This window comes from Cetorhinus maximus, unplaced genomic scaffold (genome assembly GCF_964194155.1).
Source record: "Cetorhinus maximus unplaced genomic scaffold, sCetMax3.hap1.1 HAP1_SCAFFOLD_409, whole genome shotgun sequence".
Classification (NCBI taxonomy): Eukaryota; Metazoa; Chordata; class Chondrichthyes; order Lamniformes; family Cetorhinidae; genus Cetorhinus; species Cetorhinus maximus.
The window spans coordinates 247,943-274,852 of record NW_027596355.1 but is presented as its reverse complement, the minus strand read 5'-3'; the positions used below and the strand labels follow the sequence as shown (position 1 = coordinate 274,852).

Genomic DNA, 26,910 nt, shown 5'->3' with positions numbered 1-26,910 from the left:
CTGCCAACATTTGATTCCAACTCACACGACTCAGATGCATTCCCATCCCATCGAAGTTGGCTTTCCCCCAATTAATTATCCCTGTTCTGGATTGTTCTCTGTCCTTCTCCATGGCCAACCGAAACCTTACGATACAATGGTCACTGTCCCCTCGAGGCTCTCCCACTGATATTTGATCCACTTGGGCCAACTCATACCCAGAACCAGGTCCAAAAGTACATTTCCTCTCATTGGACTGGAAACATACTGCTGCAGAAAATTATCCTGAACACATTCCAGGAACTCTCGCCCCTCTTGTCCTTTGGTACTATTCCCATCCCAGTCTATAGTTGAATAACTATATTATATATAGTTAAATGTATATATATTCTCCCTAATATTTTTGCAGATATGTTTCTCCACATCCCCTCCACTAGTTCGTGGTCTATATGCTACACCAATCAATGTTATTGCATCTTTCCCATTCCTTACCTCTAGCCGGAGATATTCCATCCTTGACCATCTCTGGAACATCCTCCCTCTCCATTACTGTGATGCCATCTGTAATCAATATTTCCACTCTCCCGCATTTCTTCCTCTCCTGTCTCTCCTAAACACCTTTCACCCAGGAGTATTTAACACCCAGTCCTGCCCTTCTTTGACGCAGATCTCTGTTATCGCAATAAAATCATAATTTCATTTGTCAACCCATGCCTGTAGTTTATCAATCTTATTAAGCACACTCTGTGCATTCACATACATGCACATTAGCCCTGATTTAGGCTTTTTTACTTTCCCGCTTATTCTGACTCCATCTAATGACTTACTGTTGCCTATTCTAATTCTATCAAACTCTCCAAATATTGCCTACCTTGATACTACTCTCATATATCCCAATTATCAGTTGATACTTCACTACTTCCCTCTGCCAGTTTTTCCCCTCCCCTCTCTGAATTTCTCCTCAGGTTCCCATCCCCCTGCCAATCTAGTTTAAATCCTTCCCAACAGCACTAGCAAACCTCCCCGTGAGGACATTAGTGTTAAGGTATAACCCATCCTTCTTGTGCAGGTCCCACTCGCACCAAAACCGATCCCAATGCCTCAGAAATCTAAAGCCTTCCCTCCTACTCCATTTCTTCAGCCACATGTTGAACTGCTCAGCCTTCCCATTCTTATGCTCACTAGCAAATGGCATTGGGAGTAATCCTGAGATACTGCTCTTGAGGTCCTGCTTTTTAATTCACTTCCTAATTCCCTAAAATCTGCTTTCAGGAACTCATCCCTTTTCCTGCCTATGTCATTGGTCCCAATGTGGACCACGACCTCTGGCTGTTCACCCTCCCCCAGCGTCCTGCAGCCACTCTGAGAGATCCTTGACCCTGGCACCAGGGAGGCAACATACCACCCTGGGTTCCTGTCTCCGGCCCCAGAGCGCCTGTCTGCTCCCTTAACTATGGAATCCCCGACTACTATAGCACTTCCACTCTTCCTGTGCGGCTGAGACACTCGTGGTGCCACAGACTTGGCTCTTGCTACAGTCCCTCTGAGGAACCATCTCACTCACCAGTATCCAAAATGGAAAAACGGTTAGAGAGCGAGGAGAGATTCAGGAGATTCCTGCACTACCTGCCTGTTTCTCTTAGATACTCTGGTGATCACCCATTCCCTGCCTGTGTACTTCTTAGCTGCGGTGTGACCACCTCTCTAAACATGTTATCCACGTAATCCTCAGCCTTGCGGCCGCACCACAGTAACTTCAGCCACTGCTCAAGCTCCGCAACTCGAGCTCAAGTTTCTGCAGCTGAACACTTCCTGCAGACATAACCATCAAGAGCATTTTGTGCCTGCACGACTTCCCACATCCCGCAAGATGCACATTCCACATGGTCGAGTTGCACTGACATACTTTAAACTTTATATAAAGCGTTTACTAAAGTATTTACTAATTTATTTTAATTATTACTTTAATTTAGAATAATTCCTATACATACTACAATTTACTGTGTTTATCTCAGTTTCGCCCTTTCGCACGCAATTTTAACACTGCAACTCCACTCTCAGTCTCGCCCCTTCTCGTGCTTTTTTAACTCTCTGGCTCTGCTCTCAACTTCACTTCTTTGTATTAATTTCCATCTGCTACTTGTCTGCCCATTCTGTTAGCCTATCTATACCTTGTTTCAGTCGATTGGTATCATCCTCACCTTATTGCCCTTGAGAAAGGAATGGTGAGCTGCCTTCTGAAACTGCTATAGTGCATGTGGTGTAGGTACACCCACAGTGCTGTTAGGGAAGGAGTTCCAGGATTTTGACCCAGGAACAGTGAAAGAACGGCGATATGTTTCCAAGTCAGGGTGGTGTGTGTCTTGGAGGGGAACTTGCTGGTGTTCCTATCTAGGTGGTAGAGGTCACAGGCTTCGAATGTGCTGTTGAAGGAGCCTTGGTGAGTTTATGCAGTGCATCTTGTAGGTGGTACACACTGTTGCCACTGTGCAACAGTGTTGGAGGGAGCGAGTGTTTAAGTTAGTGGATGAAGTGTTGATCAAGTGGGCTGCTTTGTCCTAGGTGGTGTCAAGCCTCTTGAGTGTTGTGGGAGTTGCACTCATCCAGGCAAGTGGGGAGTATTCCATCACACTCCTGACTTGTGCCTTGTAGATGGTGGACAGGCTTTGGGGAGTCAGGAGGTGAGTTCCTCACCTCAGGATCCTCAGCCTCTGACCTGTAGATGTAGTAATTATGTGGCTAGTCCAGCTCAGTTTCTGGCCAATGGTACCCCCCAGGAAGTTGATAGTGGGCGATCCAACGATGGTAATGACATTGAATGTCAAGGCGAGATGGTTGGTGTTGTATGTCCCTGCATTCCTTTGTAATGAAAGGTGGCATTTTAAGCATGAAACCTTTATTGTTAATCTTTAATTATTTACAGAACCCAGCTAGTGTTGTGCATGGTGCTGCTGTCCTCTCTAGATTGTTACCATGTGACTCTATATGTGAGAGGTGCTATTCTCCAGTCCCATGTTAACCTTTGCTCTGCCGAGCATCTTTACATTAAATGGCATGCAGGCACATACAACATCATACAATAGTTGGACTTTCCCTTGTTGGAGGTGGTCATTGCCTGACCCTTGTGTGGTGCAAATGTTACTTGTCGCTTATTAGCCCAAGCCTGGATATAGTCCAGGTCTTGCTGCATATGGACACAGACTGCTTCAGTATCTGAGGAGTTGTGAATTGTATCAAACATTGCGCAATCATCAGTGAACATGTTGGAGGGAAGGTCATTGATGAAGCAACTGAAGATGGTTGGGTCTTGGACACTGTCATGAGAAACTGCTTCAGTGATGTCCTGAGACTGTGACCAACCTCCAACAACTTTTGTGTTAGGTATGACTCCAATCAGTGGAGAGTTTCCCCTGATTCCCACTGTCTTCAATTTTGCTAGGGGTCCTTGATGCCACACTCAGTCAAATGCTGCCTTGATGTCGAGGGCAGTCACTCTCATCTCCCTGGCACAGAAATAGGGTAATTCAAAAAAGGTACAAGGCTTGAACATATTCCTTTTGTTTGCAGAGCATAGACCCCTATATATGAATGTATGTCACTTCTGGCAAGTGTAAATGATCCATGTTACCAGCTCGACTGATTATCTTAAATTGGTTGTTAGTGTAGCCTATTAGCGCAGTCAGGATTGTTCAGCAAGTGCTGCCCAATCACAGAATCACATCTAACAGTAGATGTTTTGTTTTGGGTTTTGCAAGCGCGGGTTGATCTATTATGAACAACCAAAGGAATGTGCTGTTTGGTTCGATCAGATAATCTGTGGGATGTATAACCTATGTACTCGGCATTTCATCAGCACTGAAATTCATACACAACATTGCTCAGTTGTGCAGTAGCTAGAATGTCTTTTAAGACTTTTGGAAGCATCCTGTTAGTGGAAAACACCACTCACACAGCCATTGCAATGTGGCAGTGTAAGACAGATTGCTTAACCCGTTGTTCAAATTTTTGAGATATTTTGCCTTTCCAGGGTAATTTGAAACAGACCAGGCACTTTCCAGGTCCCAACATGGCAGCCTTTGGCCCATTTGTGAGTTTGCACGATACACAGTGAGCAAGGATCTGATGAGGATAGTCATTGTTCCGCAGGGTAGTTTTGAGGTGCTCTATTTCTGCTTCAAGCTTGCAAGGTGAGAAAATGGCTATTGTCCTATTTAAAAGATTGCTGATAGGGCCAATCCTATAGTGCATGGAGCTATACAAACCCCAACTTGTGTTTTGACTGATGAAGGTGGGCCTGTGGGAGACAGTAGTGTAGAATCCATTGGCGAATTTCTCAGCTGGCACATTGAGGCACATTGGCACAATCTAACATTGTTAGACTGCTCCATTTCAAAAGTGAATTTGAGCTGGGATGGAGCGTATTAAGACTAAATGTTCTCTGGGTTCAAAGTTCAATACCAATCACCAAAGATGACTTGGTGGCACCAGGATTGACTGAGTCAATGTCCTGTGGGACACTACTGCCAGACTAGCCCTTTCATCATGGGAAAGTAATTCTACTTGACTCCATCCTCACTGATTTACCTGGCGATGATAGCATTGGCAGAAGTGACCACCCTATCGTGTGGTATTATCACTGAGCTGGGTGGAGCAGACAAAGGACAAACTAGCAGCTGAAAAGTTTCAGCAATCAGATATCAGGATGTAAGTAATGAAAGCACCAAAATTCAAAGTCTTTCTTTGATCAGTTTATTGCAGGTGTGAAAAAGGAATTCCTGCTGTTTGCTGCATTTTTTGAGGCAACCATGGTTGACCCTTCCATAGGGTCACGCCCTCTGACTTTCGAAGTGTCCATAGGTAAGAACTTGCCTTTGTTGATATTGTGGGTGAAAGTGCCGCTGTGACATTTATGAAGAGCCAGGGTTTTGGCCAAATCTTTCATCATCTGTTTACAGAGATACAACACAGTAATGGGCCGAACCTCCGAGCTCGTCAGCATTGGGTTGGGGATACCCCAAAGATGCGCTGGGGAACCCTCTCGGAAGAGGTAAGCATATGCACAACAATTGCCCAGAAGTGCATACTTCGTCTGGGCAGTTGTGCTGTGCTGGGAACCATCTGAAAATGCGATTTAAAACGCAGACTGCAGATGGTTCCACCAGAGTTATGCCAATCGTTACCCAGAAAAAGTTGAAAGAATTAAAACCTCTTCTAACTTCTGAGTGACTATTGTAAATACCCAGACCGAAACCCCCATGGGCCTCCCCCCAACACCCCGAGCCCACAAGAAGTATGAGATATCCATCATGGCCAATTATCGCTCCATCGTTCTACTCTCACTCATCAGCAAAGTGATGGAATCAATGATCAACGGCTATCAAGTGGCACTTACTCAGCAATGACCCGCTCCCCAATGCTCTGTTTGGGCTCCAGATCCTATTACAGCCTTGGTTCAAACATGGACAAAAGAGCTGAACTCCCGAGGTGAGGTGAGAGTGACTGCCCTTGACATCAAGGCAGCATTTGACCGAACGTGCCATTAAGGAGCCCTAGCAAAACTGGAGTCAGTGGGAATCAGGGAGAAAACTCTCCACTGGTTGGAGTCATACCTAGTACAAAGGAAGATGGTTGTGGTTGTTGGAGGTCAGTCATCTCAGCTCCAGAACATCACTGCAGAGTTCCTCATGGCAGTGTCCTCAGCCCAACCATCTTCAGCTGCTTCATCAATGACCTTCCTTCCATCATAAGGTCAGAAGTGGGGATGTTCGCTGATGGTTGCTCAGTGTTAGTTTCATCACCGACGCACAGTAGCAGCAGTGTGTACCATCTACAAGATGCACTGTAGCAACTTCCCAAGGCTCCTTTGACAGCACCTTCCAAACCCACGACCTCTACCACATAGTGAATAGGATGGACATATTTCAATAACCGGGGGTTGTGGGGGAGGACGTAGATTTAAAGTAATTGGTAGAAGGAAGTAGAGAGGAGTTGAGGAGAAATCTTTATGCCCAGAGGGTGGTGAGGGTCTGGCACCCACTGCCTGAACGGGTGGTAGAGGCAGAAACCCTCATCATATTTAAAAAATCCATGGACATGCACTTATGGTGCCATAACCTGGATCGCTCCTGTTCAGCTAGCAGACGTGCCCAGCCAAATGGCTTCCGTTTGTGCTGTAATCTTTCAATGGGCAGGATTTTACATTCCCTGCCGGCAGAATTACAGGCAAGGTAGGGCCCATAAAATTCCTCGGATGACCATCCCACCAGCTTCCTGCCCACCCCGACCTCTCCACAGCCTTAGGGTGGGATGGGCGAGGCCTAGACTGACCCACCTGCCCTTGCCCCAGTTGAGGCCCCTGTGACTAATTAATGATCACTGCAGGGCCATTTCCCATCCAGCCTCAAGTTTCAGGCAGGGGCAGGGAGGGAAGCCTGGAAAGTGACCCTGCTCTGGCCTTGGGCCAGAAGAGTGGGGGAAGGGTGCCTTCATCAACAACCTCCTTTAAATATTGCTCGGCCCCCACCCCCACCCATGGCATGTCCCCCTTGGGAGTTCGCTCTCCCACGGCCCCTCCAGCAACACCTGAGTTCAGGTCACTTGTACATGATGCAGGGACACTGACAAGTGATGCTGCCCATTGATCCTGACAGGTATAGAACGATCTGCCCTGTGCTAGAGCAACATACAGCCAGAGAAAAGTTATGGCGCAGAAAAAGGCCATTCAGCCCATCATGTCTGCGCCGGCCAAAAAGAGAAAAAAGAAACTAGCCGCTCATTTTAATCCCACTTCCCAGCGCCTGGTCTGTAGCCTGGCAGGTTACAGAGCTTCGGGTACAGATCCAGGAAGCTTTTAAATGAGTTGAGCGTTTCAGCCTCAAACACCGATTCAGGCAGTGAATCCCAGACGCCCAAATCTGACCCTTCAAACCTGTAAACTGACAAATGAAACTATGACCGGCTGGATTTTCAGGTCCCGAGTTGGTGGGACCCACCGCGGGAGATCAGGCGGCTCACCAAAAATCCATCGGCTTTTGGCCGGAGTGGATGATCCCGGTGGGGGGGGTTGGGGTTTGGTGGGGCGGGGGCCGGAGTGGATGATCCCGGTGGGGGGGTTGGGGTTGGGGGGGTGGGGGGGGGGGGGTTGGGGGGGCGGGTGGGCCCTCTAAACCCCGCCCACTGTTGCAAACAATCTGCTCAGTGACTGAAAGATTTAGTTGCACAATTGGGAAAAGGCAGTGGGAGTTTATCTGTAGGATAAGTGTTAAAGCATTGTTACACTGCCCTGTAAACCCCCACCCGGGAGGGCTGACCATTGTCCACAGCAAGAAGTCAAAATGATCATTTAAAAAATATTTTTAAGGTAACTACGGCAAATTGGTAGAAATTGTCACAAAAAAGAAAAAAGAAGGGAAGGTGGAAGAGAACGAGGAGAAGAAATCTTTGCTGGATACAAGAGATTCCGAAGATGAGCTGGAGAATGCTGAAACCAATTTACCTCCAACACAGAATTCAATTACACCGCCTACAAAAGCAGAGAGTACTGAATTTGACAGGTAAGCTCAGAAACATTCAGGCAAAGCTGCTGAACAAGTCCTGCTTTTTAAAATTCATTCTTGTGATGTGGGCATCACTGAATAGGCAGCATTTATTGCTCATCCTGAGTTGCCCTGGTGCTCCCATGTGGTAGTTGGGAACTCCAGGACTCAGTGACCCAGTGTAAATGAAGGAATGATGATATGTGACCAAGTGACACGTGTCTGCCTTGGAGATGATGTTGTTGTTCAGCACTCCTTGGAGGTAAGAGTTTCACAGTCTTTGAGGTTTATGGGATGAGTCACTTGTCTCAGAATATCCAGCCTCTGTCCTGCTTTTGAAGCCAAGTTGTGGACTGGACCATTCAGTTCAGCTTCTAGCCTGATAGTGTGGTTGACTCTTACATACCCTCTGAAATAGGCCAACAAGCCACTCAGTTGTAACAAACCACTAAAAAGACACAAAGAAGGAATGAAACTGGACGGACCACCCGGCATCGACCGAGGCACCGGAAACGACAACGGCAAACTCAGTCCTGTCAACCCTGCAAAATCCTCCTTACTAACATCTGGGGGCTAGTGCCAAAATTGGGAGAACTGTCTCACAGACTAGTCAAGCAACAGCCTGACATAGTCATCCTTACAGAATCATACCTTACAGATAATGTCCCAGACACCACCATCACCATCCCTGGGTATGTCCTGTCCCACCGGCAGGACAGACCCAGCAGAGGTGGCGGCACAGTGGTATACAGTCAGGAGGGAGTCCTCAACATCGACTCCCGACCCCATGAAGTCTTGTGGCATCAGGTCAAACATGAGCAAGGAAACTAATGATGAGCGAGAGTAGAAGTAGGAAATAGCGGAAAATAAAAATTCATGGTAAAGGGAGTAACATATTGGCACGGATAGAAGGTTGGCTGGTGAACAGGAAACAGAGTTGGCATAAATAGGTCTTTTTCTGGTTGGCAACATGTAATGATGGTGTGCCACAGGGATCAGTGCTGGGACCTCAACTGTTTACAATTTATATAAATGACTTGGATGAAGGGATTGAAGGCCTGGTATTTTTAAGACAGAGGTGGAGAGATTCTTGGTAAGCAAGGGGGTGATAGATTATCGGCGGTAGGTGGGATGCAGATTTCAGGTTACTTTCAGACCAGCCATGATCTTATTAAATGGCGGAGCAGGCTTGAGGGGCTGAATGGCCTACTCCTGCTCCTCGTTCGTATGTTTGTATGTAACCTTCTGCTGATTACCACATACCACCCCCCCACCTCGCCCCACCGCCCCCACTCAGCTGATGAATCAGTGCTTCTCCATGTTGAATACCACTTGGAGGAAGCACTGAGGGTGGCGAGGGCACAGAATGTACTCTGGGTGGGGAACTTCAATGTCCATCACCAAGAGCGGCTCAGTAGCACCACTACTGACTGAGCTGGCTGAGTCCTAAAGGACATAGCTGCTAGACTGGGTCTGCGGCAGGTGGTGAGGGAACCAACAAGAGGGAAAAACATACTTGACCTCATCCTCACCAACCTGAAGACCACGGCATAGCCCTTGTGGAGACGAAATACCGCCTTCACATTGAGGATACCCTCCATCGTGTTATGTGGCACTACCACCGTGCTAAATGGGATAGATTTCGAACAGATCTAGCAACTCAAGACTGGGCATCCATGAGGTGCTGTGGGCCATCAGTAGCAGCAGAATTGTACTCGAGCACAATCTGTAACCTCATGGTCCAGCATATCCCCCACTCTACCATTACTGTCAAGCCAGGGGATCAACCCTGGTTCAATGAAGAGTGCAGGAGGACATGCCAGGAGCAGCACCAGGCACACCTAAAAATGAGGTGTCAACCTGGTGAAGCTATAACACAGGACTACTTGCAAAACAAACAGCATAAGCAGCAAGTGATGGACAGAGCTAAGAGATTCTGCAACCAATGGATCAGATCTAAGCTCTGCAGTCCTGCCACATCCAGTCGTGAATGGTGGTGGACAATTAAACAACTCACTGGAGGAGGAGGCTCCACAAATATCCCCATCCTCAATGATGGGGGAGCCCAGCACATCAGTGCAGAAGATAAGGCTGAAACATTTGCTACAATCTTCAGCCAGAAGTGCCGAGTGGATGATCCATCTCAGCCTCCTCCAGAGGTCCCCAGCATCACAGATGCCAGTCTTCAGCCAATTCGATTCACTCCACGTGATATCAAGAAACGGCTGAAGGCACTGGATACTGCAAAGACTATGGGCCCTGACAATATTCCGGCAATAGTACTGAAGACCTGTGCTCCAGAACTTGCCGCACTCCTAGCCAAGCTGTTCCAGTGCAGCTACAACACTGGCATCTACCCGGCTATGTGGAAAATTGTCCAGGTATGTCCTGTACATAAAAAGCAGGACAAATCCAAGCCGGTCAATTACCTCCCCATCAGTCTACTCTCGACCGTCAGTAAAGTGACTGAAGGGGTCACCAACAGTGCTATCAAGCAGCATTTAGAAATAACCTGCTCACTGACACTCAGTTTGGGTTCCGCCAGGATAACTCAGCTCCTGACCTCATTACAGCCTTGGTTCGAACATGGACAAAAGAGCTGAACTCCCGAGGTGAGGTGAGAGTGACTGCCCTTGACATCAAGACAGCATTTGACCGAGTGTGGCATCAAGGAGCCCTAACAAAACTGGAGTCAATGGGAATCAGGGGGAAAACTCTCCGCTGGTTGGAGTCATACCTAGCACAAAGGAAGATGGTTGTGGTTGTTGGAGATCAATCATCTCAGCTCCAGGACATCACTGCAGGGGCAGAATTTTCTGCCTGTTGGGTGGGCCGTGGAGGAGTGGGCATGGACCCAATTGCCTCCTGAGATCGTGTTCATGCCGCCATTTTAAGTGGGCAGGCCAATTAAGACCCGCCCAGCAGGACGTGCACCCAGAGGTGCTGAGTGTTCCCTGAGCTGCCTCAGGGAGATCAGTTTTATTTTTCAAAATTTTAATAAAGAGTGTCACAAGAGCTGGGACATGTCAACGAATTTTATTATAAATTTTTATTAAACTTTAAAAACCTTCATGAAACCTCACCCCACCCGTGGATGAGGTATCATGGTAAATGCAAAGGTCGCCTAGGCTCTTTGCCTGCCCACCAACCTTAAGGTTGGATGGGCAGTTCAGTTAATTAGTTTAATTAGTTTTTAAATGACCTTAATAGGTCTTTGACAGTCCGATACCGCTGCATGCCCACTGAACTGAAAATCTGAATGACACACGGTGACGTTGGGACACATGCCTGACATCACCGGGCGCCATTTTACACATCGGCGAGCGGGGCCCATCCCCATGTGGCGAGCAGAAGATTCTGCCCCAGGAGTTCCTCAGGATAGTGTCCTCAGCCCAACCATCTTCAGCTGCTTCATCAATGACCTTCCCTCCATCATAAGGTCAGAAGTGGGGATGTTCGCTGATGATTGCACAATGTTCAGCACCATTCACAACTCCTCACATACTGAAGCAGTCCATGTCCAAATGCAGCAAGACCTGGACAATATCCAGGCTTGGGCTGACAAGTGGCAAGTAACATTCATGCCACACAAGTGCCAGGCAATGACCATCTCCAACAAGAGAGAATCCAACCATCGCCCCTTAATGTTCAATGGCATTACCATCACTGAATCCCCCACTATCAACATCCTGGGGGGTTACCATTGACCAGAAACTGAACTGGACTAGCCATATAAATACTGTGGCTACAAGAGCAGGTCAGGGGCTGGGATGCTGCAGAGAGTAACTCACCTCCTGAATCCCCAAAGCCTGTCCACCATCTACAAGGCACAACAAAGAGATTGGATAGGTTGGGGTTGTTTTCCTTAGAACAAAGAAGGCTGAGAGGTGACTTGATTGAGGTGTACAAAATTATGAGGGGAATAGATAGAGTGGACAGGATAAAATTGTTTCCCTTGATGGAGAATTCTAGAACCAGAGGACATAGATTCAAGATAAGTGGCAGAAGGTGTAAGGGGGACGTGAGGAAGAACTTTTTTACACAGAGGGTAGTGGGTGCCTGGAATTCGCTGCCCAAGTTGGTGGTAGAGGCAGAAACTCTAAACTCTTTTAAAAAGTACCTGGATCTGCACCTTAAGTGCTGTGAGCTGCAGGGCTATGGGCCGGGTGCAGGAAGGTGGGATTAGAAAGGGCACCTGGGTGTCCTTGAGCTGGCATGGACAAGATGGGCCAAATGGCCTCCTTCTGTGCTGTAACTTTTCTATGGTTCTATGGTTCTAACTCAGGAGTGTGATGGAATACTCATAAGTACATACGCAAATATGAATTAGGAGCAGGAGTAGGTCACTCGGCCCCTTGAGCCTGCTCTGCCATTGAGTAAGGTCATGGATGATCTGATTGTAACCTCAACCCCACATTCCTTCCTACCCCCGATAACCTTTCACCCCCTTGTTAATCAAGAATCTATCTAGATCTGCCTTAAACATATCCAACGACTCTGCTTCCACCACTTTTTGAGGAAGAGATTCCCAAAGACTCTCAACCCTCTGAGAGAAAAAGTTTCTCCTCATCTCTATCTCAAATGAGTGACCACTTATCTTTAAACAGTGACCCCTAGTTCTAGATTCTCCCACAAGAGGAGACATCCTTTCCACATCCACCCTGTTAAGACCCCTCAGGAACTTACATGTTTCAATTAAGTTGCCTCTTACTTTTCTAAACTCCAGGATACAAACGTAGTCTGTCTAGTCTTTCCTCATAAGACAACCCACCCATTCCAGTTATTAGTCTAGTAAACCTTCTCTGAACTGCTTCTAACACATTTACATCTTTCCTTAAATAAGGAGACCAGTGCTGTACACAATACTGCAAATGTGGTCTCATCAATGCCCTATACAACTGAAGCATAACCTCCCTACTTTTGTAATCAATTCCCCTCACAATAACTGATAACATTTTATTGGTTTTCCTAATTACCTGCTGTAGCTGCAGACTAACCCTTATAGCGCAGCTGATGGTAAATACTGAGCTGTTCAAATCCCAAAGGGAAACTTGAAACAACTGCCACAACTTGTTTTGCAATTTGTATAAATGTTGAGATGGGTGCCTTGAATTCAGTAGTAATAAGACTACCAAGTCTTAAAGGTTTTACAAAACTAGATCAAACATTTATTAATAAGAGAAATTATTTTAATTACTTACAGAGATCCACAACATTCTCAACATTCTGAAACAGGGGAATTTATAATGGGGAACAAAGAAATGGCTGACCAACTAAATACATACTTTGCTTCTGTCTTCACAAAGGAGGACACAAATAACATACCAGAAATGTTGGGGAACACAGGGTTTAGTGAGAGAGAGGAACTGAAAGAAATCAGTATTAAAAGGGAAATGGTGTTGGAGAAATTGATGGGACTGAAGGCCAATAAATCCCCAGGGCCTGATAATCTCCATCCCAGAGTACTTAAGGAAGTGGCCCTAGAAATAGTGGATGCATTGGTGGTCATCTTCCGAGATTCTATAGGCTCTGGAACAGTTCCTACAGATTGGAGGGTAGCTAATGTAACCCCACAATTTAAAAAGGGAGGTAGAGAGAAAACAGGGAATTATAGACCAGTCAGCCTGACGTCGGTAGTGGGGAAAATTCTAGAGTCCATTATAAAAGATTTAATAGCTGAGCACTTGGAAAACAGTGGCAGAATCGGACAGAGTCAGCATGGGTTTACGAAAGGGAAATCATGTTTGACAAATCTACTGGAATTTTTCGAGGATGTAACTAGTAGAGTTGATGAGGGGGAGCCAGTGAATGTGGCTTATTTGGACTTTCAGAAGGCTTTTGACAAAGTCCCACATAAGAGATTGATGTGTAAAATTAAAGCGCGTGGGATTGGGGGTAGTGTATTGAGATGGATAGAAAACTGGTTGTCAGACAGGAAACAAAGAGTAGGAATAAACGAGTCTTTTTCCGAATGGCAGGCAGTGACTAGTGGGGTACCGCAGGGATCGGCGCTGGGACCCCAGTTATTCACAATATATATTAATGATTTAGATGAGGGAACTAAATGTAATATTTCCAAATTTGCAGATGACACAAAGCTGGGTGGGAGGGTGAGCTGTGAGGAGGATGCAGAGATGCTTCAGTGTGATTTGGACAAGCTGAGTGAGTGGGCAAATGCATGGCAGATGCAGTGTAGTGTGGATAAATATGAGGTTATCCACTTTGGTAGCAAAAACAGGAAGGCAGATTATTATCTGAAAGGCTATAAATTGAGGGAGGGGAATGTGCAATGAGACCTGGGTGTCCTCGTACACCAGTCGCTGAAGGTAAGCATGCAGGTGCAGCAGACGGTAAAGAAGGCAAATGGTATGTTGGCCTTCATAGCGAGAGGATTCGAGTACAGGAGCAGAGATGTCCTGCTGCAATTATTCAGGGCCTTGGTGAGACCACACCTGGAATATTGTGTGCAGTTTTGGTCTCCTTATCTGAGGAAGGATGTTCTTGCTATAGAGGGAGTGCAGCGAAGGTTTACCAGACTGATTGCTGGGATGGCGGGACTGACATATGAGGAGAGATTGAGTTGTTTAGGCTCATATTCGCTGGAGTTCAGAAGAATGAGGGGGGATCTCATAGAAACCTATAAAATTCTAACAGGACTAGACAGGGTAGATGCAGGAAGGATGTTCCCAATGGTGGGGGAGTCCAGAACCAGGGGTCACAGTCTGAGGATATGGGGTGGACCATTTAGGACTGAGATGAGGAGAAATTTCTTCACCCAGAGATTGGTGTGCCTGTGGAATTCGCTACCACAGAAAGTAGTTGAGGCCAAAACATTGTATGTTTTCAAGAAGGAGTTAGATATAGCTCTTGGGGCGAAAGGGATCAAAAGGTATGGGGAGAAAGCAGGAGCAGGCTATTGAGTTGGATGATCAGCCATGATCATAATGAATGGCGGAGCAGGCTCGAAGGGCCGAATGGCCTACTCCTGTTCCTATTTTCTATGTTTCTATGTACAAATTAATACTATGATAACTTCTAGATCCTCCTTATCAATCTAACTCCCAGTTACACATTCGTTAAGGCAACAGTAAGACACATAGATTTTAAAAGACCCAGGCAAAGAAACATGACCCTGAACAAGTCGAGTTCAAAGTGAGTTTTCTTAACTTCAGTCCTTTGAAGACAGCAGCTTGAGACATAGATGCTGAAGGCTTTTTCACACTTGTAAGATCTTAAAATGCCGAGCCTTACGCATAGCCTTTGCTCCTTTATACATATTCCCGTTTGAATACAAATACCCATTGTTTCACTTTGTCTTCGGACTTTATCTTCCTGATAATAAAAATCTTTCATAGCACTAAGTTTTACTAGTAATCTTCGGGAAAAATAAACACACTATTTCTAAGCTTCACCTGGCTAAGTGACACATTTCACTCCCCCTTTGAGAACAATTAGTCTGGCTTATTTAAAAATGCAACTGTCCTCTTGATGTCTATGTTTCTAAACTTCCCTATGTTTGCCTAATTAATATTTCAAACCTAAATTCTCTTCTTACATCAAAGCACCCAGACTAATTGCCTCTAATCCAAAGATAAAAACAAAAAGCTAAAAGCTACTGCGGATGCTGGAAATCCAAAACAAAAACAGAATTACCTGGAAAAACTCAGCAGGTCTGGCAGCATCGGCGGAGAAGAAATCAGTTAACGTTTCGAGCCTCCATGGCCCTTCGGCAGAACTGAAGCATAGTTAGAAGAAGGGAGAAATATAAATTGGTTTAAGATGGGTGGGGGGGGGGGGGGGGGTGGGGGGTGGTGGGGGGGGGGGGGGGGGGCGGTGGTGGGAGAGACACATTGAGGGTGTGGTGATTGTGGAGATGAGCAGATAATCAAAAAGATGTCACAGACAAAAGGGTCAAAGAGGTGTTGAAGGTGGTGGTATTTGTCTGAGAAAAGTGCTAATTAAGAATGGAATACAGGATATTCAAGGTACAGCTCTAGTGGGGGTGGGGTGGAAAGACTAAAGGTTTTAGTTTTAGATTTAAAAATAATGGAAATAGGTGGGGAAAGAAGAATCTATATAAATTATTGAAGAAAAAAAAAGCGGGGGGGGGGAAAGAAACGGGGTGGGGATGGGGGGAGGGGGAGTTTAAGATCTAAAGTTGTTGAATTCAATATTCAGCCCAGAGGGCTGTAAAGTGCCTAGTCGGAAGATGAGGTGCTGTTCCTCCAGTTTGCGTTGGGCTTCACTGGAACAATGCAGCAAGCCAAGGACAGACATGTTGGCAAGAGAACAGGGTGGAGTGTTAAAATGGCAAGCGACAGGGAGGTTTGGGTCTCTCTTGCGGACAGACCGCAGGTGTTCCGCAAAACGGTCGCCCAGTTTGCGTTTGTTCTCTCCAATGTAGAGGAGACCGCATTGGGAGCAACGAATGCAGTAGACTAAGTTAGGGGAAATGCAAGTGAAATGCTGCTTCACTTGAAAGGAGTGTTTGGGCCCTTGGACGGTGAGGAGAGAGGAAGTGAAGGGGCAGGTGTTGCATCTTCTGCGTGGGCATGGGGAGGTGCCATAAGTGGGGGTTGAGGAGTAGGGGGTGATGGAGGAGTGGACCAGGGTGTCCCGGATCTTCCCTTCACCCCCCCTGACGGCATTTCGTAGGGATCGTTCCCTCCGGGACACCCTGGTCCACTCCTCCATCACCCCCACCCCCCCACCCCCCTACCCATCTTAAACCAATTTATATTTCTCCCTTCTTCTAACTATGCTCCAGTTCTGCCGAAGGGCCATGAAGGCTTGAAACGTTAACTTTTTTCTTCTCCGCCGATGCTACCAGACCTGCTGAGTTTTTCCAGGTAATTCTGTTTTTGTTTTGCCTCTAATCCAATTCAACACACACACACACATACACACACACACACATATAGACCCTTAGACACATCCCACCATTACTCTATTTTACAATAAATTCCAATAACATTATTAGAATTATTATATCTCCCTGACATTAACCTTTTGTGATTCACGCACTAGGACACCCAGATCCCTCTGAATCTCAGAGCTCTGCAATCTCCCACCATTTAGATAATAAGCTTCCTTTTTATTCTTCCTGCCAAAATGTACGATTTCACATTTTCCCACATTATACTGCAGCTGCTGGGTCTTTGCCCACTCACTTAACCTATGTCTCTTTACCAAGAGTACACTCTTTGCCCTTGCCACACTCAGTGCTTCCCCCAAGTGATGTTCAACATGGAGGAGCACTGACTCATCAGCTGAGGGAGGGCGGTACGTGGTAATCAGCAGGAGGTTTGACCTGATGCCATGAGAATTCATGAGGTCCGGAGTTGATGTTGAGGACTCCCAGGGCAACTCCCTCCTGACTGTATACCACTGTGCCACCACCTCTGCTGGGCCTGTCTTGCTGGTGAGACAGGACATACCCAGGGATGGTGATGGTGGTGTCTGGGACATTATCTGTAAGGTGGGTATGATTCCGTGAGGATGACTATGTCAGGCTGTTGCTTGACGAGTCTGTGAGACAACTCTCCCAATTTTGGCACTAGCCCCCAGATGTTAGTAAGGAGGACTTTGCAGGGTCGACAGGGCTGGATTTGCTGTTGTCGTTTCCGATGCCTAGGTCGATGCCGGGTGGTCCGTCCGGTTTCATTCCTTTTTTGTGACTTTGTAGCAGTTTGTTACAACTGAGTGGCCATTTCAGAGGGCATTTGCTGTGGGTCTGGAGTCACGTGTAGACCAGACCAGGTAAAGACAGCAGATTTCTTTCCCTAAAGAACATTAGTGAACCAGATGGGTTTTTACAACAATAGTTTCATGGTCATCATCAGACTTTTAATTCCAGATTTTTATTGAATTCAAATTCCACCATCTGCTGTGGCAGGATTTGGAACACAGGTCCCTGGGTCTCTGGATTACTAGCCCAGGGACAATATCACTCCGCCATCGCCTCCCCCAAGTTCCTTCCTCCCTTCCATTTCCTGATTTACAACCATTTTCGGATTGTTACCTGTGTCCCCATCGTGAATTCTGAAGCAAAATACCTGTTTAATTGTCCGCCCTCTCCCTATTTTCCATTACCACTTCCCCAGGTGCTCTCTCTGTTGGATGAACGCTCATTTTGTTAACTCTTTCCTTATTTAAATATCTATAGAAACTCTTCCTATCCCTCTTTATATTACTAGTTAGCTTTCTCTCGTACTCTGATTTTTCCTTCCTTATTAATCTTTTTGTCATTCTTTGCTGTTCTTTATATACTTTCCAATCTTCTCACCTGCCACCCATCTTTGCGTAGTTATATGCTTTTTCTTTAAGTCTGATACTGTCTTTAACTTTTTTAGCTAACCACAGATGGAATTTTTCTTTCTCATTGGAATGTCCTGATCTGTATATTCTGAAATATCCCTTTAAATGTCCATCACAGCATCTCTATTGACCTATTACTTAACCTCATTTGCTAGTACACTTTAGCTAGCTCCACTTTCATGCCCTCATAATTGCCCCTATTTAAGTTTTAAATACTAGTCCTGGACGCACTCATTTCCCCCTCAAAGTGAATGTAAAATTCTATCGTACTATGATCGCCGCTACCTATGGGTGCCTTCACCAGGAGGTTACCAATTAGTCCTATCTGTTCAATACCAGGTCTAGTAAAGACTGCTCTCTGGTTGGCTCCAGAATGTGCTGTTCGGAGAAACTATCCCAGAAACATTCTATGATCTCCTTATCTACGCTACCTTTGCCCATCTGATTTTTCCAGTCTATATGAAGCTTAAAATCCCCCCATGATTATTGCTGTACCTTTCTGACAAGCTCCCATTATCTCTTTTATACTCTGTCCTACTGCGTAGTTACTGTTAAGGGGCCTGTACACCACTCCCACAAGTGACTTCTTGCTTTTATTATTCCTCATTTCAACCCAAACCACTTCTACATCCTGGTTTCCTGAACTTAGGTCATCCCTCTCTAATGTGCTAATACCATCATTAATTAACAGAGCCACTCCTCCACCTTTTCCTAACTTCCTGTCCTTCCTAAATGTCACATACCCTTCAATATTCAGGTCCCAATCTATGTCATCCTGTAGCCATGTCTCTGTAATTTCTATCAGATCATACTTATTAATTTCTATTTGTGCTATCAGTTCATCTGTTTTGTTTCGAGTGCTACGTGCGTTTAGATACAGAGCCTTTAGTTTTGTCCTTTTATTATTTTTGTAGCATCTAGCCATATATGCTGATTTACTCTTAGATTTTCTTCTCTGTTCCTTCCTGTCACAGTCTGTTTATTATTTCCCATATTAATACCTGCCTGTCTTGCCTTGTCTCTACTCTTTGGTTTATGACATCTTGCCAAATTTGATCCCTTGCCTCTACTATTCAGTTTAAAACCCTCTCTACTTCCCTAGTTAGGTGGCCCATGAGGACACCAGCCCCAGCCCCAGCATGGTTCAGGTGTAGGCCATCCCAACGATACAGTCCCCACTTTGCCCAGTACTGGTGCCAGTGCCCCATGAACCAGAACCCATTTCTCCCACATCAGCCTTTGAGCCACACATTCATTTCTCTTATCTGACTTGTCCTACGCCAATTTGCATGTGTCTCACGTAATAATCCAGAAATTATTACCTTTGAAGTTCTGCTTCTTAATTTGTTGCCTAGCTCATCGCACTGACTATGCAGAGCCTCCTTCCTCATCCTGCCTATGTCATTGGTACCGACATGGGCTATGACCACTGGATCCTCTCCCTCCCACTGCAAGTTCCTCTCTAGTCCTGAGCAGACGTCCTGAAACCTGGCACCGGACAGGCAACAGAGAACAGTGTTAATCCCCCTCACTATGCTGTCCCCTACCACCACTACATTCCTTTTTACTCCCCCCACTTGGATGGCTTCCTGTAGCACAGTGCCATGGTCAGCCAGCTCATCCACCTTGCAAACCTCACTTTCATCCACATAGGTTGCAAGCACCCCAAACCCCCTGTTTTACAATTGCAGGGGCTCACACTCCTGCCCTCTGGGTCCCCTTACCTGTCCCATTCGCAGTCACACCCTCCTGTCCCTGACCACTGACCAAATCAGGAGACCCTATGCTAAGAGATGTGACTGTGTCCTGGTACAAAGCAACCAGGTAACTTTCCCGCTCCCTGATGTGTCGCAGTGTCTGCAACTCAGCCTCTAGCTCAATGACTCTGAGCCGAAGTTCCTCGAGCCACAAACACTTCCTGCAGACGTGTTTTCCCTGGATCACAGTGTTACCCAGGAGCTCCCACATGCTGCAGCCTCGACACATCACCTGTCCTGCCATCCTCAATGTGTTTTAAATAATTACTTAATTATATTAATCACTTATTTATGTTGGGTTCCTACATATTTTATTAACTTTACCACCAATTTGTGTACTCTTTTAAACCGTAGGTGAGAGTAGAACTTACCCACTTACCAGATACTCACCAAACAGCTAGCTCCTTTCCCTGTAGTAGAGCAAGAGCCAATTTCTATGGAGTGAGAAAGATAGAAATTGGAAACGAACAACTCCTTCTCCCCCTTCACCGAACTCCCCTCTCACCAAACTCCAAGTCTTCACTCATTTAGCTGGCTGCACTCCGTTTGCCCACTTGCCTGGATGAGTGCAGTTCCCACAACACTCGAGAAGCTTGACACCATCCAGGACAAAGCAGCCCACTTGATTGGCACCACATCCACAAACATTCACTCCCTCCACCACTGATGCACAGTAGCAGCAGTGTGTGTACCATCTACAAGATGCACTGCAGGAATTCACCAAGGCTCGTTAGGCAGCACCTTCCAAACCCACGACCACTACCATCTAGAAGGACAAGGGCAGCAGATAGATGGGAACACCACCACCTGGAATGTCCCCTCCAAGCCACTCACCATCCTGACTTGGAAATATATCACCATTCCTTCACTGTCACTGGGTCAAAATCATGGAACTCCCTTCCTAACTGTATAGCTGTTCCCATTGGTGGAAGGTCATAGAGTCATAGAGGTCTACAGCACAGAAAAATGCCCTTCGGCCCATTGAGTCTGTGCCAGTCAAACAAGTACCTAACTATTCTAATCCCATTTTCCAGCAATAGGCCCATAGCCTTGTATGCCATGGCATCGCAAGTGCATATCCAAATGTTTCTTAAATGTTATGAGGGTTTCTGCCTCTACCACCCTTTCAGGCAGAGAGTTCCAGATTCCCACCACCCTCTGGGTGAAAAATATTCTTCCTCACATCGCCCCTAAACCTCCTGCCCCTTACTTTAAATCTATGCCCCCTGGTTATTGATCCCTCCACCAAGGGGAAAAGTGCGTTCCTGTCTACCCTATCTATGCCCCTCATAATTTTATACACCTCAGTCATGTCTGCCCCAAGAACCAGAGGGCACAGATTTAAAGTAATTGGTAAAAGAAACAATGGTGACATGAGGAAAGACATTTATAAGCAGTGAGTGATTAAGGTCTGAAATACACAGCCGGAGAGGGTGGCAGAGGCTGGTTCAGTCAGGCATTCAGAAGGGAACTGGATTATTATTGGAAGAGGAGAAATGTGCAGGGCTACAGGGAAAAGGCCAAGGAATAGCACTAGGTGAATTGTTTCTTGAGACAGCCAGCATGAATGTGATGGGCTGAATGGCCTCCTTCTACATCGCAATTATTCTGTGAAGTTGCTCCTTAAAATCGACCTCTCTGACCAAGATTTTGGCCATTAGCCTTAAGATCTCCTTATGTAGTTTGGTGTCAAACTTTGGTAACACTCCTGTGAAGCATCTTGGGACAGTTTATTACGTTAAAGGTGCTATATGAATACATTGTTGTTGATGCTGGGGCCTCAATGATTGCAGTTATTGAAGGTCAAAAGGAGGTGTCTCAGCTTTCTCTTCATGAGGAATGGTAGAGATGGAGATCATTGCATCCTTGAAGGGAACACTGGATCAATATTTTAAATCCATATACCTCTTTCTTTGTGTTTTCTCTATTTCAGGTCATATTGTTGTATTCCGTTTCTATACGAGAAACCATGTGTGTACATATGGAGTAGTTGGGAAGATTATTCATGGCGCTTGTTTAATTCCAACCTCCTCGCAAAGATTGCAGAGAGACTGGTAGGTGCCATACTGAGACTCTGCAATGTTGTTTGACATGATGTGAAATTACTTTAAGACAAAAGCTTTCAGTCTTTTACTGAAAATTAGCTTTCAGTTATTCTACTTAAACAGAAAATAAGGCTCCAAATATAATCATAAATTTAGCTTGATGTTCATGATTGAAATATATTGCAGCCTTCATAAAGCAGTGGGAACAAGTGGGGAAGCATAAGTGGAAAGGAAACAGCAGAATCAATGCCCAGCAATTAAAGGTGTTCTTTAATCTTTGTGGCAGGATTTTAACAGGCAATCAACGATTTAAAAACCAAGGAGTGAAATTGAAAAGATTGGCTGCTTTTGAATAAAGGAAAATGTTAGTCATCATTTGACTTTTTCATAAAATATTGTGAAAGGGCAGCAATGTTTAATTCTTCCTGGTGCTTCTCCCTTTTCCCAGGAGGATGGACTTGATGAAGTGGAACACATGGTAAAGAGACCAAAGTCAGAGTCACAGATTCAACTTAATCAAATCTTGAATGAGTTTGCTGCAGGATGCAGGTCTTGTTTGGTTTTGTTACTTTTATATATTAGATACTATTATATGTATTATTATTATATTATTTATATATTAGATACTTTTATATATTAGATACTACAAAAAATATCAGAATCTTTCTTCGTGCATTAGAGATTTTTTCCCCAAATCTATAGGAATTCCTGGATTTGTCTAGGAAAAACAGTGAAATTTCCAGTTGACCATTTTGAAAAATTGAACAAAAACCCAAAACATTCTTTTTCAGCCACCAATTCTACCACTAGGACACAGAACACCATCTCTCCTGGAAAAGATTTCCTCTAACTCTTAATTTCAGTGAGTCATGTTAATCAATCATGCTTGATTGGCATCCCATCCACAAACATTCACTCCCTCCACCACCGACGCACAGTAGCAGCAGTGTGTACCATCTACAAGATGCACTGCAGGAACTCACCAAGGCTCCTTCGACAGCACCTTCCAAACCCACATTATTCCCTCTGGAAACTCACTACACCATAACCAAGTGATATGTTTATATACCACAACTCACCTTCTGTTCCTCCAACTCTGGGCATTACTCAACCCAGCAGCCTCTCCTCTAGCAATAAAAAGATGACCCACTCAGCACCGCACCAATGCTCTTTGTAACTTGCCCAGAAAATCCCTTTGTCTTTCTCATTCTCTCTCCTTTCAAGAATCTCTTGAAAACCATTCCGTCAAGCTATGCTTATAGCTCTCTGAGCTATCCTGAATCCTCTTTCATCTCCTGGTTTCCAATGTAAAGCCCCACAGGATATTGTTGTATTGGAGCAACTGTTATCAGCACAGCAAGACTCCATTCTGAGTGAGAATGGTAAGTGAATCAGGCCCAATCCATTGACTGTTTAAGGCCACATTGTACCCTCACCCACTCTCACCCCAACTTTAAAATTAGGTCCCTTGTCTGTAGATTTTCAGTGTTCCTGACCATTTGTTTTTATATTTTCACATTAGACAGGAAATTAGAGTAAGAAAGATTCTTGAAGCAAACATACAAATAATTGTGGGGTCCATGTAACATCCTGGATGCTGGGAATGTTGTTTTAAGATGGTTCTGAGATTGTTCCACTTTATTTAGTTGAACCAGTTAATCTACATTTATTACTTTAATGTATAAAACTAGAGAGAATTGGCCAAAACCAGTTGCTACAGTAAAAGATGTCAATTCCTCAAGCAGTGTCACGTGTACATCTTTACTAAGCTATATCATAAAAGAGCCACAAGGACAGTATAACAGTCCATTCATCATCATCATCTCCTCATTCTTATCTGGGAGACTCTATATTGCACATTAGGTGAATGTTAAACTATTTGTTTTCTTGGTCCTAGGCAATACCACATCTACGCTGAAAAGAAAACCACAAGCAGGCCCAACAATTTGGATCGATGTCGAATTAAGTCCTTAAAGCATAATATTGTGAGTGAGAGAATTAGTTATTTCCTAGAATATCTCAAAGCTGTTTGTTTATTCCTGACTGGTTTGCTCGGTTGGGAGTAGTTTTTTTCTCCTCAGCTTTCTGTTATGGACCTCAGTAACCAGGGATCCTGACACAGTATTAGTGCTGGGGACTCCAACACTCCAACTTGGGAGGGTGGTGGCGTAGTGGTATTGGCACTGATTAGCGTTCTGGAGACCAGGGTAATGCTCTGGAGACCTGGGTTCAAATCCTGCTATAGCAGACGGTGAAACTTGAATTCAATAAAAGTCTGGAATCAAAAGTCTAATGATGACCATGAAACCATTGCTGATTGTTGTAAAATCCCATGTGGTTCACGAATGTCCTTTAGAGAAGGAAATCTGCCGTCCTTGTCTGGCCTACATGTGACTCCAGACCCATAGCAATGTGCCTGACTCTTCAATGCCTCTGAACAAGGTCACTTAGGGATGGGAAAATTTGTTCATGTGATGCCCACATCCCATGAACAAATCCAAAACACATTGGGCCAGTGTTGGTATAGGGGATTCCCCATTGGGCTAGTGCCAGTGCCAGAAATTCTCCACTTGCCAGGGTCATTGCTGGGCTTGTCACAGTGTTATGATCCCAGCTGATGTTACTACTGGACAAGCCAAATCCCAGGATGGAACCCGGCTTGATAGATCCTAACTTATATTTTTTGTTGGGAAGACGGCTACTGAACAGAGTCAAAGGAGTCAGCTGATAAACTTTAATGAAGGAATAAAACATTTATTAAACAAGGAAAGATGAACTATAGTACAATACCCCTTCACCCACAACTATACCTTTACAGATATATAAGAATTTTTAAGGATAATACAATCTTATCTTATCTTATACTCTAATGTTCACAGTACGTACACAGTCCATGTAAACCAATAGGTGACCTGTGGTCAGACACACCACACTCTGAAACCAAGTGACAGATGCCACCCCACACAGATGCTATGGATCTCTTATCAACTTACCCACTCCTCCCACCCCCCAGACGCTTGTCACACTGCGAGCCAACTGGTCTCACTGAACTCTGTCTTTCACCCGAGGGTCCCCAATCTCCACTCTCGAAGAACCCACTCTGGAATATTCCCCCAAACAATGCTTTCTCTCAGACGTCTTCCAGAAGGGTCCACCTCCAGGGTTTCAAACTCTCCTTCTGATGTTCCTCTCCCTTGGATCGCTACATTCAAGCTGTCTTCCACATGCTCTCTCTCTGACTCAACCCTGCCAACAGAACACCATTGCTTCACATGCCTTTGGCTGTCTCCTTCAATCTTCTGGCTTCTCACAAGCCTAAATTGCTTTAAGTCTTCATCCTGCAGCTTTCTCCCTTTAAGCTTGGAGTCTTCCTCTCTGCTCCTTACTTTTAAATTCACTTAGCAGGACCTTTTCCAGATTCCTGTTCCTTCCCTTTGACGTAACTGCCCCCTTGGGACCTTTCCTGTTCCACTCCCTGGTTTTGGGCACTTCCTTCTTTAGTTTTTGGAACCTGCTTCTTGCAGTTCCCTCTCCTGTGCAGCTTCTCCTGGTAGCTGGTTTCAACTTTAGTTTGGGACTTGCTATCTGTCCCTCTCCTTTGCTGCTTCTGCTCGCAGCTCCTTTCAGCTGAACAGAAACTATTTTTTCTGTTTCTGTCTGTCTCTGTGGGTCCCCCTCTCTGGAACCCTAATGCTAGACAACACCAGTTTTTTTCTACCTTGTGTTTTTTTTAACTTTCCTTCAAGAGTCATAAACTTCATTAAAATGCAGGCATCTTTTAAAGTGAAATTAAAACTCAAGTTCACCCTTCCTTAACATGCCAACATAGAAACATAGAAAATAGGAGCAGGAGGAGGCCATTCGGCCCTTCGAGCCTTCTCCGCCATTCATTATGATCATGGCTGATCATCCAACTCAATAGCCTGCTCCTACTTTCTCCCCATATCCTTTGACCCCTTTCGCCCCAAGAGCTATATCTAACTCCTTCTTGAAAACATACAATGTTTTGGCCTCAACTACTTTCTGTGGTAGCGAATTCCACAGGCTCACCAATCTCTGGGTGAAGAAATTTCTCCTCATCTCAGTCTTAAATGGTCAACCCCGTATCCTCAGACTGTGACCCCTGGTTCTGGACTCCCCCACCATCGGGAACATCCTTCCTGTATCTACCCTGTCTAGTCCTGTTAGAATTTTATAGGTTTCTATGAGATCCCCCCTCATTCTTCTGAACTCCAGCGAATATAATTCTAACCGACTCAATCTCTCCTCATATGTCAGTCCCGCCATCCCAGGAATCAGTCGGGTAAACCTTTGCTGCACTCCCTCTGTAGCAAGAACATCCTTACTCAGATACGGAGACCAAAACTGCACACAATATTCCAGGTGTGGTCTCACCAAGGCCCTGTACAATTGCAGCAAGACATCCCTGCTCCTGTACTCGAATCCTCTCGCTATGAAGGCCAACATACCATTTGCCTTCTTTACCGCCTGCTGCACCTGCATGCTTACCTTCAGCGACTGGTGTACTAGGACACCCAGGTCTCGTTGCACATTCCCCTCTCTCAATTTATAGTCATTCAGATAATAATCTGCCTTCCTGTTTTTGCTACCAAAGTGGATAACCTCACATTTATCCACATTATACTGCATCTGCCATGCATTTGCCCACTCACTCAGCTTGTCCAAATCACACTGAAGCATCTCTGCATCCTCCTCACAGCTCACCCTCCCACCGAGCTTAGTGTCATCTGCAAATGTGGAGATATTACATTTAATTCCTTCATCAAAATCATTAATATATATTGTGAGTAGCTGGTGGGGTCCCAGCACCGATCCCTGTGGTACCCCACTAGTCACTGCCTACCATTCGGAAAAAGACACGTTTATCCCTATTCTTTATTTCCTGTCTGCCAACCAGTTTTCTATCCATCTCAATACACTACCCCCAACCCCATGTGCTTTAATTTTACACGCCAATCTCTTATGTGGGACTTTGTCGAAAGCCTTCTGAAAATCCAAATAAACCACATCCACTGGCTCCCCCTCATCAACTCTACTAGTTACATCCTCGAAAAATTCCAGTAGATTTGTCAAGCATGATTTCATTTTCGTAAATCCATGCTGACTCTGTCCGATTCTGCCACTGTTTTCCAAGTGCTCAGCTATTAAATCTTTTATAATGGACTCTAGAATTTTCCCCACTACCGACGTCAGGCTGACTGGTCTATAATTCCCTGTTTTCTCTCTACCTCCCTTTTTAAATAGTGGGGTTACATT

At 45.3% G+C, this 26,910-nt stretch overlaps 1 protein-coding gene across 2 annotated transcripts in view; it reads left to right on the top strand.

The window, feature by feature from the left end:
• fer1l4 (fer-1 like family member 4) overlaps positions 1-26,910 on the top strand; it is a 291,481-nt gene that overhangs the window by 85,952 nt on the left and 178,619 nt on the right. For both annotated transcript variants that reach the window (XM_078535361.1, XM_078535360.1), the window contains exons 16-20: positions 4,728-4,836; positions 7,340-7,532; positions 21,522-21,642; positions 22,082-22,182; positions 23,531-23,618. In XM_078535361.1, coding sequence (XP_078391487.1) covers positions 4,728-4,836; positions 7,340-7,532; positions 21,522-21,642; positions 22,082-22,182; positions 23,531-23,618 — 612 coding nt within the window. The remainder of the gene's footprint in view (positions 1-4,727; positions 4,837-7,339; positions 7,533-21,521; positions 21,643-22,081; positions 22,183-23,530; positions 23,619-26,910) is intronic.